The 17,288-nt window shown below is 40.3% G+C and overlaps 1 protein-coding gene across 4 annotated transcripts; it reads right to left on the bottom strand.

Moving 5' to 3' along the window:
• Positions 1–847: 847 nt before the first annotated feature.
• Positions 848–16,979, bottom strand: LOC121895255 (carbohydrate sulfotransferase 11-like). Of its 4 annotated transcripts, none has more exons than XM_042408255.1 (5): positions 16,880–16,979; positions 16,402–16,586; positions 4,183–4,259; positions 2,516–2,680; positions 848–2,334 (listed from the first exon to the last, which is right to left on the bottom strand). In XM_042408255.1, exons 2-5 carry the CDS (start codon positions 16,493–16,495, stop codon positions 1,654–1,656), a joined length of 1,017 nt encoding a protein of 338 aa, XP_042264189.1. In that variant the 5' UTR covers positions 16,496–16,586; positions 16,880–16,979; the 3' UTR covers positions 848–1,653. The 4 variants fall into 4 exon arrangements, with proteins under 4 accessions (XP_042264189.1, XP_042264188.1, XP_042264187.1 ...); XM_042408254.1 differs by having other exon boundaries at positions 16,762–16,978; XM_042408253.1 differs by having other exon boundaries at positions 16,402–16,978.
• Positions 16,980–17,288: the final 309 nt, after the last annotated feature.

The following is a 17,288-nucleotide window of genomic DNA, read 5'->3' as shown; positions in this document are numbered from 1 at the left end:
AATACAGCAGTCGCATTATTACTTTAACAAATCATCTTCATCTCAAGTCAATCTCAATTTGACTTGTCATTCTCAATTTCTTTCATTCTGCCATTCACGGATACAGAAACAAGTGAAAGTATCCTCAAACTACATAAAAACAGTCACAGTAGATTACTCTACTAGTTTAAAAAAAGATGCTGGCTTCACAAATTCACTGGCAGATTTGACTGTTTCAAAATGATGTCAGCCTAGTTAATGTTACTGCCTCTAGTTTCAGAAAATAAGACTATTATTTAAGCCTGCATGAGGCATCTGTTAAAACTGATATTTTCGCAGTGCAAACCATTCATAAAAGTTGCTACCTTAAACTGTAAATTCACTAACATTTGCTGAGCAAGGACCTGCAGTGATGACTGTAGCTGGGTTAACCCCTTAATGTGTCTGCCTTCACGCTAACAAGGGCAGCTCTGACCAGAGGTGTTGCTGGGCTGGACTCAGGCCCTGACCACAGCTATGTGGCTGTTTGTTCAGCATACCTGCCCAGAGCTAAATACAGACAGCGATAGAGGAGGGATGGCGAGCTTTTACTTGAATTACAAAGTGACTGTGAATTTTCCTGGAAGTGACTCATATGTATATGTATGATAGTGTGAACGAGTGCTGTGACGAGTTAGATAAAACAAGCGTCAGAAGCAGAGCTTAGATTAAAAAAAACGTATATGATAGATAGATTTCTATTTGGCATCAGTTTATGTGCAAAAGCCGAGACAGCAAATAACTTGCTCCATGCAAGAAGTATTCACTCAGAAGAGAAACCCCTTATTCTTTCATATAAAATCCATTTTCACAAAATCATGAGCCCAAATCCATAACAATAAATACTTTATGCACTGACATACATAAATAAAGGCCTTCCAGAGATACTGTACTGTAGGTGCTTTGAAACAATCTGCAATGTGCAGCTTCACAGTCAGCACATTAACCTGTATGCCCGTGTAAGAGAAGAACCTGCTCCTCTGAAGTGTGACTTTAATTTGTGGCTCATTAGTTCTCAGAAAAACAAGGCAAGAGAACTTTTACTGTAGTGGGCACCACAGGAATGCTGGTAAGGCATATTTCACTCAACTCAACAACTACGTATAAAAGACAGCAACAGAACTAAAACAGAAAAAGTCAGGGAGAGAAAGATTTGCTCCATCTGACAAAGCAGGTTCTTGGAGAGAAATGGAAATCGGGTGAGTAAAAATAATAAATACTGAATTCTTACTGAACTTAAAGGCCAAGACCCTTCAGCAATCTGTTCTGCTAAACATCTTTAAACTGGAAAGTAAACCAATAAACTATGAGTGAGTGTGACACACTGCATATAACATGCTATTAAGATAACAGCACATACAGTCTGTCCTTCTCAGGAAGAAATGTGGTTCCATTTAGTAAGTTCCCTTCACTGAAACCAGTTTTTTAGTTGTTGTTGGAGAGTCGTAGTGCCAAGTCTGTGCGTGTGATGGACCATTCCACGCAGGAATGAAAAGTCCATGGCAATAAAAAAGTGCAAACGTACCATCACACATCCACTGTATGAAATGTGGACTATCACAAAAGCCTTCAGAGCTGCGCGATTGGCCAGTCCATCCATGGCACTGATTTCAACCCTCTTTTCTCTGCCCCACATCAAGTCCTGAGATACTCTGGTGTTGAGTAGTTAAAGAGCAGGAAATCCATTCGATACAGGTTGAATAGTTTCTTCTGGTAGAAAGGACTGATGTGCTTAAAGAAGCGTGCTGCCATGTTGCCGTCAGTCCGGGTGCTCTTACCAGACGTTGGAAATTGAAGTGTCCCATCCACTCCGGCCAATCTGAGCACAGCCTGCGCGTCTGGCTCCAGAGTCTCATACTTCCCCACCACGTCATAATGGATCAGACATGGGTGGCAGAGAGAGTGCACCCGCTCCCAGTGCTCATTGAAAGGTTCTTCCCGTTGGGTCCGAGGGTCCACAAGATACTGGACAAACTCGTGGAAAGAAACGTCATTCCCTTTCTCCAGTGCTTCACGCTGCGGGTTGGGCCGGTGCCGGCGGACGATCTTGGTTCCGTAGCGCTTGTGGAAAGCAGTGTTGTAGCTGCGCGTGAACTTGTTCCGGTAGGCGGACACCAGGCGCTCAAAGGGCTCCCGCACGAAGATGAACTTGAGGTAGCTGCGAAGGCGTTGGTTGATCTCAGGGACTGAGAACTCGGAGAGTGTGCGCAGGTTTCCCGCCACGTGGGCCTCATTGGCAGGGATGGCAAGAGGGTCAGTGTAGCGGCCGTCACTGGTGAGGACCATGAGGACACGCTTCCAGTTGGTGCAGGCTACCTGGAAGTGAGGACAGAGAGATTTTATTTCAGTCAAAAAAACTTTTATACATATAAAAAAGTGAAAGCAGCAATGCTTTTACACACTGTAACAAACTATCATCTCAACAATCTGCAACAAACAATCTAATTTTATGTGGTCTGGAACTTCAGCTGTGTTAATTACCCTCATGGTAACCAACCTTTGGTACATAGCAGTAAATAAGGCTGTGTTTATCATCCACAATGAGGTGTTTGAGATCCTCGGGCGAAAGCACCCGCCGCTTCCTCGTGTGGCTCAGGCACTCCTGCTCCAACAGCTCCCTGCGGCCTTGGAGGGACCTCTGAGCTGCTAACAGCTCCAGCTGCTTGTAGAGAGGACGATGAGGACGATGCAGCAGGTGAAAGAGAGACCAAGTGGGATGATTAAGGGTTAAAGAGAAACAGAAACACCTTTTAAAAATAGTTGCAGGCAGTTCACATATAAAATATATTTTATATCTTTTGGAAGAATGGTGTTCATCCCTCCAGAAGAGTTCAGAGACGTGCCAATGTGCATTGAGACTGTTCTGGCAGCATGTGGTGGCCCAAAACCTTACTAAGACACTTTAAGTTGTTTTTTCTTTTAATTTGTCACCTGTCTGTTAGGCTTGTCACAGTGGTCAATGTTACCGGTGTTACACAGCGTTTGGACATACATCATATACATTACTTGCCCACCGCCCATACTGAAGTTTTGCTTTTTTCTATAGAAACAAACCCATTTATTTCATTTTTGCGTCAGTGCCCATGTTCATCAAATAAAAAAACAAATTAAATAAAAATCCAATTTGTAAAGTATCGAGCGTGTTATCAATACTTAGTCGGACGACAGATGCTACAATTATAAAGTGACAGGGTCAGCTCCAGAAGTGTCTGCAGCAGCAGCAGCAGCAGAGTCGCAGCAAAAAGTAGCAGAGTGAAACGTCTGTTCTCCGTCCTGCTGCTGTAAACTTAAGTAAAACTAGCTGTTAGTGAGCAGCTGCTCTTATGTCTCCCTGGGTCTCGGTGCTTGTTTTCATCTCTCCGGATGGCAGGCGAGTGCCATTTGTAAAATGTCCAGTGTAACCGGTAACCGGTGTTGTCAGTTTTTTAGTCGGTGGGAAAATTTCCTCACTGTGGCATCCCTACTGTCTGTGACACATTAAAAGAACATATGTCATATGTCATCTTCACAAAAAAACTTTAAAAAACTATTTCAATAGTGGAAAATTTGCACTTATTGAAGCTGACAAAGTCTTCAATAAGTGCAATAAGTTTACCAACTAAATCCCTTCATCCTGCCACCTGGCTGTAGGAGGTCTGGTGTCTCTGCTGACTTGATATATTTGCTTCTAATACAGGGAAGCTTGTTACTGTGTGTTTGCGAGATGGCTACATAGCTTGCTAATTCAAAATGAATGAATACAATGTGAACTGAGTTGATGGCCTTGAATCAGTTCTGGAAATCATTTCCAATCAGCTTTACACTGTATGTAACAATAAACATCATAAAGATGTTCAATGCTCAGCTCACTGTGACTCTCAAAGTTAATACCCTACAGCCCAGCCTCCACTGAGATGCCAAAACTGTCATCAAATGATATTTTCAGAGAAATCTGGGCAACCTCACAGACACAACACGACTCCAGAAAATCACTGCGCCAAGCCAAGAAATAGTCCGAATCATTAACTACCGTAAAACCACAAAGTGTCAATTTTGTACAGATTAAAAAAAAACCCATTGTGTTAGTCAGTGAGCTTTAGGTGGATTTTGTTTCCTTAGGACTGAGCCAGGCTAGCTGTTTCCCTCTTCTTGTAGCTAAGCTATCCAGCTTCTGTCTGTTCTCACCTGATCTCCATTGTAGAGGCTCTGCAGTGGACTTCTCCTGCTTTGCCCTGGTCTGCTGACAGTCTTCAAACCAGGTTCTACAGTAAGAGAGGGACAAATCAAAAAGCCATATGATTACAGCCACTCAACACATTCTTTTTAAAAAAAAACACCATTTGACAGAAGAGTTTAACTTGTGTGTTATCTGAATGAACTCATGTCCCAGTTCATTTCTTTTCATAAGATGTATGTGAAAATCTGATATGAATAACACCACATTAAATCTGTATTGTGTTATATGTCAACAGGAGAACACGTCTGGTTAATTTTCATTGCGTGTGTTTTGTTGACTTGGCAACACGGATGAAAGTCTGACCACATTATTGTTATTTTTAAATTAGCCTATATGACGGTCACAAATGAGAAACACTTTGTTTAACAATGTGTCATGTAATTGCAGAGAGGTTTAAATTACACTGTAAAGATGTCCGTCAGTCGGAGCCAACTTTCCAACCTTCCTCTGGTCTGTTTGTCATGACGTGATCCTTTTTTTAAAAAAAAATCCTCCCTCCTTTCTCCTTTCACTCATAGATTCAATAGGAACAGCTTGTTCCTTTCAAACTCTGTCTTACATTAGTTGCACTTCTCTTCTTACTCTTTGCTTTTGCTGCAACATTTTTTTTCGTAACCTGTCTTTTGTCATTTGACTTTTACATAAAATAAGTTGTTTATCCACAGCAGACTAACTGGAGGACACAGTACAAATCAGAACAGACTGTAAAGATTTCAGGAACACGCACTTCCAATTTACTAACATTACACAACCAAACAATGATGAATATGCATCAGTATTTGGCTGCATAACATGCATATATAATGAGGGACATGCAGGAGGCTGTGCTGGTTTGAAGAAGATATCTGGATGGAGACCTTGTTATCGTCTCTCCTCCCTCCTCCAGTCTCTATAAACACATCTGTCTTCTCCTTCCATCCCCCCACTCCCATCCCCCTCCTCTCCAGCCCCCATCCAGACCTGATGGCAGTCAGTGTTGGGGTCTGCAGTTAATGGTGCTGAGCGAGAAAAGTGATTTGCTTTGCACATGTGGCTAAACAATGCCTCCGGTTGCTTTATGTCTTCACACAAAGTTGGAACGAGAAGGAGGTGGAGAGAGGTGGAGAATATGCTTCATATGTATAAGCATGAGGGGAAAGTATTTGGAGGAGGGCCCAACAGAGTGATGAGAAAACTCCATACCATCATATGGAAAGCATATCACTGAGTTAGGGCATAAAAAGGTTGGGAAGGCTTATGCTATGCAAGTATGCAGTCCAGAGGGAAGTTTTTCTCTCTGACTGTTTCTTTTCTTTCTGATGAGTTCACATCAAGCAAATAAAAGTTCCAACATTTTGAAAAATGTAATAAATCTGAGCGTCAGCTTGGGACTCGACTCATGAAAGACATATAAACCACTATTGTGCGCAAACTCATGATCAAGATTAAAATCAAGCTCTAAATCATGACTGTTTCCTGCAAATTTGAGGAAGCAGAAAACACAAAATGAATTACTGGTGACTAAGCGAACACAGTGAGGCATGCGCTATAAGAGGATCTGAGATAGACAGTGAGACAGAGAGACAGACTGTCGTGATGCAGCCTCTCCCTGTCCCTCCTCTCTGCGTGAGCTCACAGGAATCATCAAAATCCTCGACTTCCTCTGGGTGAACGCTCTGCCACATCATCTGAACACAGAGATAGGCATCTAATTCTTGGACCGTGATGAAAGCTTTACTGGATACATTTCAAATCCACATCTTACACAAAATCAGAGTTCCATTTAACAAATATAGGCTTACTAACATATAAATGCTATGTATTTTATGTATATTTTGAGGTCTATGGATATATGACAAAAATGTTTTGTTAAGGTTACAGTGGGTTTCCGCTAGGATGACAAGGAAGAGGTCACAGAAACAGCATACTGCTATTCCAGAGGTCTGAAACATACAAGCCACCATACATAAAACTCAGACAGTCAAGGTTCCAGGTAGAACTGAATATAGATGTCTAAGCTCGCAGTCAACAGCGCCGTCGTTCACATTTTAAGCCACTGAGTCCTGCACAAACTCAGGACACTTCCTCAGGAAGCTGGAAAGTAGGTCAAGAGACACTTGTGGCGGCTGTAGTCACATTAATGGGTTATTGTGTGTTTTCAAGTTTAAACACTGCATGATGGAGAGGAAATATTTCATTAGGTCTTTCATTCATGATGTCACGTGGTTAAGACAGGAAAATGGGGAAAGTTAATGTCAAATGCAGAGCTAATTTAAAATCGGCAAGAGTACATTCCTGTTTTGAATCCTAAAACTCATAACAGGAGACTGTACAGCAGAGCTGCAACTAATCGATTAGTTAAATTAATAACCAACTGTTTTGATAATCAATTAATCATTTTGAGTTATATTTTAAGAGGAAATTTTAAGAAAATTCCAGCTTCTCAAATGTGAATATTTTCTGGTTTCTTTAGTCCTCTATGATAATAAACTAAGTAGTTTGGGTTGTGGACTGTTCAAACAAGACATCTGAGATGTCACCTGGGGCTTGTATGTGCTGTAAAATGTAACAGCTAAAAAGTGCTGGAGATCTCACATGACAAGGCCAGGAAGTAACTTACCAAACAACAACTTCTCATTTTTACATTTCAGTTGTGGTTTGGTTAATTAGTGAGCTTCAAAGGTGGTGGTGGGTGTATTTTTTCACCTTTAACCAGAGCCAGGCTAGCTGTTTCCCCTGCTTACAGTTTTTATGCTAAACTAAGCTGTCAGTCTCCTAGCTGTAGCTTCATATTTATCAAACAGACATGAGAGTAGTATCAATCTTTCTAACTCTTGGAGAAACTCTTGGAGAAAGTGATCAGATGCATTTTTCAAAATGTTGAACAGGTCATTTAAACACAGTACTGATCAAAGTTCTGTGTTGTATATTTCTCCAAAGAAGAAAGAAGTAATTTGTACTTTCCGAACAGGGGGTGGATTTCTGCAGAAATCCCATCACCCCATGATGCACTCTGAGTATGACTGCATGGGTACCTGAGTGAGTAAATCACTTTTTTCATACCTTCACATGGTATATGACGGTATTTGTGTTAAAAAAAAATCCTTAACAGCTGAGCTGCTGGTGATAGAAGTCATTGTAGCATGTATGACATTGTCTAGTGGTGATGCGCAGGTCAGGGTTTTTTAATACCTGCACCCACCCGACTCATTAAGAGAGCCGATCTGTACCGCCTGACCCGCAAAAATATGTCAATCAACCACCCAAACCTGACCCCACCCGCAAACGTTCTCATATTTTGGCTCAAGTTTTCAGCCAAGTTATTAACTTTGAATCACTGCTTCTGCAGTCAGCGAGCAGAAATACAGACAGTGCCACTCTGCCATTGCAACCCATATTGTGGTCGGAGGGGGGGTTACATGCTGCCTTCAAGTGCTCCTCCTAAACTCCAGGTGTACTCAAGGTTCACTCTGAGTCTGTATTTTTGACGGCATTGAAAATCATATGTGTGGGATTTCTAAATAATAATATAATACTGTGATACCTGCTGGGAAATTTCAAAAAGTTCAAAAGGTGACAGCTAAACACAGCCTCTACATGTGTAAGTGTACATGTACATGGGTGTGAATGTGTGAGCATGATGAGGGGAGGGAGGGTTGTGACCTGCTCTGTTTTAAGAACATGTTCACTCTTCCTTCTTATCGCCACTGAAAACACTGCTTTCATATTATTTTTGTTGTACGTTCAAAGTTTAGCTCAAGAATGCTTTTTCTTATCTTTTATATTGCATCAAAGCTTTCAACTACAATAACACAGTCAATGTTTTTTTTTTTCTGTTACATGGAAATGTGCATTTCACAAGCGTCATAAACCATATCTTTTTCAGTGTCGTGTGTTCTATCACATTCACCAGAAAACCACCACTTCCTCTCAGATTCAGGAAGTGACAAAATACAGACAGTTGAAGAAGAGCAGATGAGGGCCCCAGTCTTACTACACAGACAAACAGAACTGAACCTGGCTCTGTCTCGTCTGACAGTCTCGAGGGTGTGAAACGCCACTGATGTTATGTTCCCAGACGAACAAGGTTCCATTAAGCATGTACACCACTCTGGATCTTTGTAAACAGACACCGCTTGTTTATGTCTTATCAGCTGACAAGAGAGAAGGAGACAAATTTAAATAACAACATTAAGATCACTTTCACTGTGTGTGGAGGCCTAATACACCACAACCAATTTTATTGCTAATGGTTTTGTTTCTCGTTTTGTGAATCAAGTCTCTGCCCTGCTTCCTGGCAAATAAACTTCCTTTTTCATTTGAAAAACCTCATCCTCCCTCTGATCATGATAAAGAACAAAGAGGATTCTGTGGCATCAATAATGTAAATATTTACTTAAAGAGGTAAAACTGCACTTAATTGCACTTGAAATGAAGGCCTGTCTTTATGAGGGCCACGTAATGGAAGATTCCGTGAGTTGAGAGAAAACCACAGTGTAATTTGCTTTGATTGAGGTATATAAAAGTCTGTTTCACAATGTGACTGAAAGGGAAAATAGGATGTCACAAATGAAAATAACTGCAGGCAGGAAGAGACAATTGGGTTATCAGGAGTAACAGGCCGCCAGGCTTTATGTGTTTGTTTAGAGCATAGCTTGATTTGAAGGCGTCACACCATCCACACGCTAAAAGCAACAGATGGTGGTAATTAGACCAACAAGATGAGGTGACTTTACAATCACTGCTGTTCTTTGTAGCCAGGCAGGCACTCCCTTTTAATGTTAGTCTTACCCTCTTGCTGTTCACCTTCATTCAAGAGGGTCAAAAACACTACTGTAAGAAATTCCTGGATTCAGTTACAACCAGACAATTTCTCAATCCAAAAATTACGATGTCAGAGTTCAGGTTGATCTGAAATACTGTATATCTTTGAGTCCCTTTAATTCTCAAGAACAGTAAAAGTGAAACTGAAAGGGATAAAGTTACCTCGGTGCATAACGCTTTTAGATTTAATGCTGGGGCTGGCTGACATGACTTATATTTTTCACATGATAATCTCTTTCATATTAGTCAATATCAATATAAATCACAAAGTGTAAATTCCCTAGTAGTAGATTCACAACCTGAGAAAAATCTATTTGAATTAATCCTCAAAAATCCTTCAGTATGAAATGTTTGCAGCCAGGGAGGTCACACATTTTCAACTGTGTGTAGTGGGACGTCTTTTGCCATTAAAGCCGTGTTTAACAAACCAACCGCATGTGTTTAATAATGGTGGAAAAGCACTTATGGTTTGTTGCAGGGGTGTTTCTGGGGATGGGTCTAATTGCTGGTGAGAGTGTGGATGTAAACGCTTGCACTCTTTATTGGAAGGTAAGCTTCAGGTAATAAACTTAATTTATCTCTAGTCTGTTTTACGTTAGACTTAAAGTAGCCTAGCTGCGTTTGGGACTGTCTCATCAACTGTATGGACAAACAGAGTTTTAAGTATGACCATATTAAGTAGAGTATGACCACACCACCAAGGTCTTATTACCCAATTTATCCACAACAGCTCTTTGACTTTAAGGACACTGTGACTGTTAAACTGTAGCTTCCTGATCTGCTGACATGTAAAAGTTTTCTCAGAGGGAGCGCTCATCCCTCCTGTCCGACTTTTGAAACCAAACAATAGCATGTGGTGTGTTCAACGATCCCTAATTTATTAACATTTAACACAAGCATGTTTGGGCCTCGTTTCCCAAAAGTGCATTATGACCACTGAACTTCTGCCTCTTCATGAAGTAGCAACAGTAGCTGTGGTTTGTTGATCCCAAAACTAAACTAATAAACGTTTTTATATCTGAAACGGAGAAATAGAGAGGCTAAAAAGGACACCTGCAACGGAAAACATGACAATCACTGTCAATGTTACTGGTTTCTAAAAGTGCAAGTAAGACCAGAGACAGAAAGTCTGAACTTGAGGCACCGAAACCACATCTTTTTCAAGTACGTTAGACACAGGCCTCTAGTTCTTGTTTTGGCATATAAATCCACTCATGCTTAATGCTTCCTCTTTTCAAAACACACTGTTAGTGGTTTGAAAAAGGCTAACGCTAGAAGGCAACAGGCTTAACAATTTACAAGATAGAGCATGTTTGGAGTAATAACAAATAGACTTTTAATACAGCTGAGAGAGTGAGGCAGAACAAACCACCAGCAAGTGTAGCATGTGGTGTGCTGCGCTCTGTAAAGGGCTGCCGGCGTTGTGGGGGACCTTAACGGCATCAAACAATGTTTGTTTCACAACAGCCTCATTGATATCAATGTCAGATGATAAGTGGCAGCATGCACACACATGAAGTAGCGTTCAATTATAGTATTGCGCTGTGTGAGAGTGTGTGTGTGTGTGTATGTGTATAGGGGTGAATAAGTGTGTCTTTGGGTAAATACATGTTCAATGACAAAGATTACAGTGTGTGTTTGTGCCTACAGTAGGTTTAGGTAAAAAATGACAATGAATTGTGGACTGACTCTGTGTGCGGGCAACACACATCAGAGCAGGCCTTGATGTTGTCTCTGTTTAGAGCTGCAAGGAGGAATCCATCACTTTCGCAAGAACCAGCAGAGCTGGTTGGAGAATCAGTGATATGTGACAGATGCAAGTTTCAAAATCCTGTCATCCATGAGTTTAAGTTTTTATTAATTCAGCTCAGATTTGATTAGTATGTGTGACAACAGCTGTGACAGTTCTGCTTGTTGATCAGACAACGTTATTGTTTCCCATCGTTGGGAAAGACAGAGGAGTGTTTCCCCACCCTCTAGTATCTGAAGCCATGTACAGCTGCCAAGCAAATGAAGTGGAAACGTTGTAGAGGGTGAATGTAGAGCGAAAAGCAACAGAGGATCAGAAATGATTCTATCAAGAACAAACCTCAGACACATTTCAGTTCTGACTCTACTCCAAGGCAACATTTCTCTATTTAGTTTGACTTTTACCATGTGACCATGCCATGACGCAAACAAAAAATGACATACAGACATGTGATGTCACCTATTTTAAGAATGGCAGCCATTATACTGAACCACATGCTGAGTGTAAGGATTGATTAACACAGTCAAAATTTAATCACATTTTTGTCAAAATTTGAAATGTGATGCAATGAGTATGTTTAGTTTTGTGTGTTCGGGGTGTTGACAGAAAATGGTTTCCTGTGTCAAACAGCAGGGCTAAAGACTCACGACCCTTGCTCTAAATACTGACAAGTTCACGCTATCTTGAACAAGTGCACATACTGTATACCATCCTTCTACGCTGAGCTATGATACTTGGCAAAGTCACACATACTGTACTCGAACTACACACACAACGACACTGTGCCATAGCACTGCTGAGTCAATGCGACCACATAAGAGAAACTGGGTGTTCATCTCTATTTTTGTTCAAATTATGATGTATCTAATAAGAGAGGCTGACTGGAAAAAGTAAATGTCAGGAAAAAGTTTCTCAGTATGTTAAAACCGTTTTACACTGGCCTGAAGGAGGAGGAGCTTCTGGAGTAGCTCAGCAGGCCTTTTATTTGCATCATTGCACCAAGTTTGTATTTTTATATTTTAAAAAACTCTGACTTAATGAAACAAAATGTGAAATATCTTAACAGGGAAAGAGTTAGAGAATCACGTTTAGAGAATCATAATACAGAAAGGTCAATGTTTCTAGACTGTTTTCATGGCCGTTACATTTTCTCACCAGAATTATTATTTTTCTCACCAATTAGTATTTTGGTAAGTTGCAGAATTGATCGTGTTTGAAAAGAAGGGCAGTGATTACAAGGATTTGATTTTCTCGGTCAGCTACAACTTTGTCAAAAACACACAGCACAAAGCATAACTCTGATCTACACTGATGACTTTAAATCTATGCATGAACAGATCGTGCTTAGATGCTGACAATCTCTCACTGGGTGATATGTTGTCGGTTTTGATACTGACGCAGCCTGAGTCTTTCAAAAAAAAAACTCCATGCTTCAGTCCATTATTGCTGCAGCCGTTAATGGTTTTTGAAGTAGTTTTAATACACAGCAGTAGCCAGAGACAAAATTCAACAAATCCCAAGCACAGTTTTAAAACAAATTACATAATGATAACATTACATACAGGTGGAATGCTATGACTCGAAGTTGATTCACTGTACACTGTAAATTATACTGGTGTTTAATCATTTTGGACATGTGATTTATGCTAATGTACCAGCCAAAATGTTAATTAACATCAAACAACTTGCCGATCCCCATTGGTGAGCCATACACTCACACCTACATCATTCATTTGCTCATCAATGTGTGCAGTATCTTTAACACCACTGATGTAATCTTTACTACACTTGAACATTACTGAGGAAGTGTTGCATCATATTGCCAAACTCCAAGGTTTAAAATGACACTGTCCTACCCGCAAAGGAACTACGACTAAAGCTCGACTAAAGATAAAGCATATCTCAATCTCACAAACTCAAATTCCTAAATAAATGAAGAGCTGATAGAGCTACAAATCTGACGTGGCTCGACTAATGAGGTTTTTAACAGCACACTGGATAGGACTCGTATTTCTTTCTTATGTGCCAAACCCAGGGTGTTGGCACAGGAAGTCAGACAATGGAAGCACGACAATAATATACACTGAGCTTCCTGTCCACTATTACACAGTATGCTTAATTTGGAGATGTGGCTCTGCAGAGCAAGTGGATGTGTGTGCGTGTGTGTGTGTGTGTGAGAGAGCTTTCATATATAGCACATTCCTGTGTAAAACGAATCAGATATCCATCAACAATGTCTTTAAGTCTTCAACTTAAAGAAGTACAGAACATTCTTCATAGTGTATGATTTTTATAGTCATTAACTGTCTATGCAGTAAATGACTATACAGTTTGGAGAAGGATAGTTTACATCAGTGTCAAATGAGAAAAACGAAATGAGAAGTATGAGTGTAAAACGTTTGCAGAATTACAACACAGAATTATTTTGTAAGTCCAGAGGCTGGGACAGTTTCCACGGTAATGCAGTAACACCAAAACATGGGATTAAACTTATTACCATCAGTGCTGTTTTTTCTTTCTTCCCTCAACCAAAAGACCACCTCTCTATCAACAATCGGGCTTTTATTATTACTGGAAGCAAACTATTTTTCTTATCTGCTGATCTTGGTTAGTAGCGCGAACATCAAACCTCCGATACCTCACCAATGAAAACATTTAGGCCATACCACATCACAGGCTCTGATCACAGTTTCTCAAGTTAGGCTAAGACGCAAATATCTCAGCCAACTGCATCAAAATTTGGCGTAGGAGGCATACACATAATCAAACTAAATTAGAGCTGCAACGATAAGCCAATCAACAGAATATTAATCAGCAATAGGGCTGTCCCCGACTCAGGATTTTCACAATCAACTCAGATTCTGCATTTTAGACCAATGCATCAACTTGTACGGGAGGGGGAGGTGCTGTGTAGTCTCATATACTCATCTATATTTCTCTATATTTATTTAATTACATATATTTTGTTCTTTTGGGTTCTACATACTAAACAACATTATTACTTTTTGTTTCTTTCTTCACTACATCCTACAGAAATATCATTCATGTCTCCACAAATTACTGCAGTTACAGTACAATCACGCGCACCAGCAAAGCAGCCACAGAATAATCTGTTACAACAGCTGCATGAGTCTCGTGTTTTACTTGTAAAACTTGTGTTTTAAAGCTGTTGTTCATCATTTGTGATGTGCAAATGTCAGATTACCACACAGCCGGAGAAATAAAAAGTCCCCCTGTTTCCATCACAGTTATGTATTAAGGTCATTTAGAGAGAAGAATCTGTAAAAGTTTACAGTCTGTCATGCTGTCGTGAAAAAAAGGCTGCAAATCATCTGACAAAATGCAAATGGACTCGGGGTTCTTGACTGATGCATCGACTCAGCAGGTTTTAGGGGGCAGCCCCAATCTGCAACTATTTTCATAATCAATTCATTGTTTTTGTCATTTTTTAAGCAAAAATGTCAAACATTAGCTGAAATGTGATGTGAAGATTTCATGCTTTTCTTTGCCATACATGATAATAAACTGAATATCTTTTGGGTTTTAGACTTTTGGTTGAACTCTCATCAACAGGCAGTTTCACTGTTCTCTGACATTTTATAGATCAAACCATTAATTGAGAAAATAATTGGCAGATTAATCAGTAATGAAAATAATCACCTAAACTACATTTTAGAAGTATTTTGCCCCCAAAACAAACATATTCTCGACTCTCTCTCTCACTTGAAATAACCATCCAGTTTGGGGTATAGTATTTCCAGCACACGTAGATTAAGTGTGACAGTGGAAATACTTGGGACACGTCTACAACATCAGTGATGAATATCAGGTGTTGGTGTCAGGCTTCAAATTTCTTCTTTCAAGTCATCCTAGGATTTGTTATTGTTTGTTTTGTTAAGCATCTGCAGAAGAGGAATAAGCTGTTAAATAGATTTAATCACTTTACATATCCTTATACTGCATATACAGGAACTTTATAAAGGAGGTTTTAACATAAACTGATTTGGATTGAAATTTTGCATGAACCATCAAGTAAGTGGGTTTAGATGTAAAAAAAAAAAAAAAAAAAAGCAATATGCATTAGGCATAAAACATACATACTGCAACATACTGGAACAAAACAGAGCAGAAGAGAGATATTAAAAGGAATGGAGAAGGCCAGGAGAATACAGAATTAAACAAGAAAATTGATGTTAGTTTTCAATCTGTCTCTGACTGGATACACGGTAATTAAGGACGCCTTGTGCTTTGTTGACATCCTGTGAATTAGTCCTGTCTAATGTGGTTCCACAACGCTTTTCATGTGGCCTGCATGGTTATTGGTGGAGCTGTAAAGCAGACAAGCCCAGACAGGGCACATAGTATGGGTATCCACCTACAACAGTCAGGTAGAGGAGGTGGGGGTGTCAATGGTAGTGCTAAAGTGTGTTGCTCGTAGGTTTGGCAACATGTGGTTTAGTGTGTCTGCTTACAGACTGCTCTACATTTATTCAACATGTTGTGTTCTGTAAAAGCTGATTTATTTCTGTGGTTTTGAACTGTTCACTCATGTCGTGTGCACTGGAGACACATCAGGTGTGGTGCATCATATTTGTTTAATGCATCCCAAGTTCATTTCAAGCAAAGATAATTATTTTGATTGAAGTTACGGGTGTGATTATGTTTTTTAATTTTTTACTATTTCACCATCATTATCTTTTATATCTTATGACACGCACAGTGTGACAACTGGGGATGATTCAGTTCGTGCCTTGACAAGTGTCTCACCAAAGTTGCAAAACTTTGCAGACTTTATGTCAATACTTATTTCAGAGAAAACCCACAATGATTTTTAAAGCTCCTCTTGCCTGACAACATCACCAAAGACAGGGCATTGGCTTCTCCTCTCTACCCCAATTATCCTCATTCTCTCTTCTTTACTATCCACATGGAAAACAGCTCTTTTGTATCAAATGCTCTTTCTCCTTCTCCTCTTACCCAACTGCCATTTTGCTTCAGCATGTGTGGTGAGCGCAAATCAATCATCTGTACTTCTCCTTCTCTTTTATCTGAGATCTAACTCCTCTCCCTGGATGTCTGCAGTCGCCTGGGGCCCAAAATCTGTCTTCCAATATCCAGGACGGGCTCAGTCAAGGAGACAAAAGGAGAGGAGAGGAAAGGAAGGCTGAAGCAGAGGAATGCAGGGGGTCTCTAGGAGGGGGGGTTTCAAAACATTCCACTGTTCACAGTGAGCTTATTCATACTTCATGTCACTCACATTTCATTATGTCTCAGCACATGCCCACTGCTTCACACATGCACACCAACACATACACACAGGTGTGCTGACTGTGTTAAAAGTTTTGTCAACCAAAGATGCTTGTATCAAAGCTAACGTTACGCCTAAATTAAGCTTAATATAATGCTGCCTTACGTGTATACTACATACAGTAACTTATGAGGTGATATTTGATCCTCTAACAACTATAAAGTTGTTTTACTTTTATGGTCACTGCACTAAATCTAATCTAAATTGCTGTTTTATTTACATATAAACGTGTTAATTAATATTACAATATGGTTAGTGTAACGTTAGTTATTTTAGCCAAAAAGTACAGTATGTGCCCGGTCTTACCTGGCTTGGTGATGGTCTGGAAATAAAGCACGAGAACGAAGAGCGAGCCGAGGCACGTCGCCAGGAACAGGCGTCCTCCTCTGGGCATCTTCATCCTGAAACCCGGCTCTTCTGGCGGAGCCCCCGACCCCTCGTCGCTGCCTCGACACGGTTCATACGAAACCACCCGGCGGAGGATGAAAAGACTCTCGGAAGAATGAGACTATTTATTAATTGTGAGAAACGGGAAAAAAAACCGTGTCGCCCATCCAAGAGTAACGTTAGCTTGGCTACTGAACGACACCGTAATTAGCCGTTAATTCTGATATGAGAGGGACCTGAATCCCCAACTGTCCGCTGTGTCTTTTGAGCGAACGTTACCTTAATAACGATAGTAAATGAAGGAAGGTCAACTAAGATAAGACATGAAATAATGTTATGTTGATATTACATAAGTTTTAAATAAATAGTTTTTCTCTCTCCAGGGTCTAGTTGTTACCAAAGCCAAATGTGTCTAGACTTTGTCGAAGCTGCAAAAAAGTTCTCCGCCAAACATGGACGGGGCACCGTGCCATGACGTCACGCCCACCCCTCTCTCGCACGCTCTCCTCCTTTCATAGGCTGTATGGTGCCTTTAAGTAGTGCCGGAAATACTAAAACTACGCTGAGGAAGTCAAATTTTCCATATCATGCATGCTCAGCTGTCAGGTGTGGCGTATAGCATCTGTAGTACAATAAAGATGTGTAATCACTTTGTGATGAAAATAAATAAATAAATGCAGTCAACATTTGGCCCTCAAAAGTTACCGTGCGGCCACCATATTTCCCATTACGGTCAGTCTGCACAACATCGGTATCAGCCTGAATATCAGTCTCATAAGGGGAACACTTGAAGGCAGCAATACACT

The sequence above is a fragment of the Thunnus maccoyii genome, chromosome 4, assembly GCF_910596095.1.
Source record: "Thunnus maccoyii chromosome 4, fThuMac1.1, whole genome shotgun sequence".
Lineage (NCBI taxonomy): Eukaryota > Metazoa > Chordata > Actinopteri > Scombriformes > Scombridae > Thunnus > Thunnus maccoyii.
Note: the sequence above shows the minus strand (reverse complement) of the source record. Positions and strands in the feature narration are given on the sequence as shown.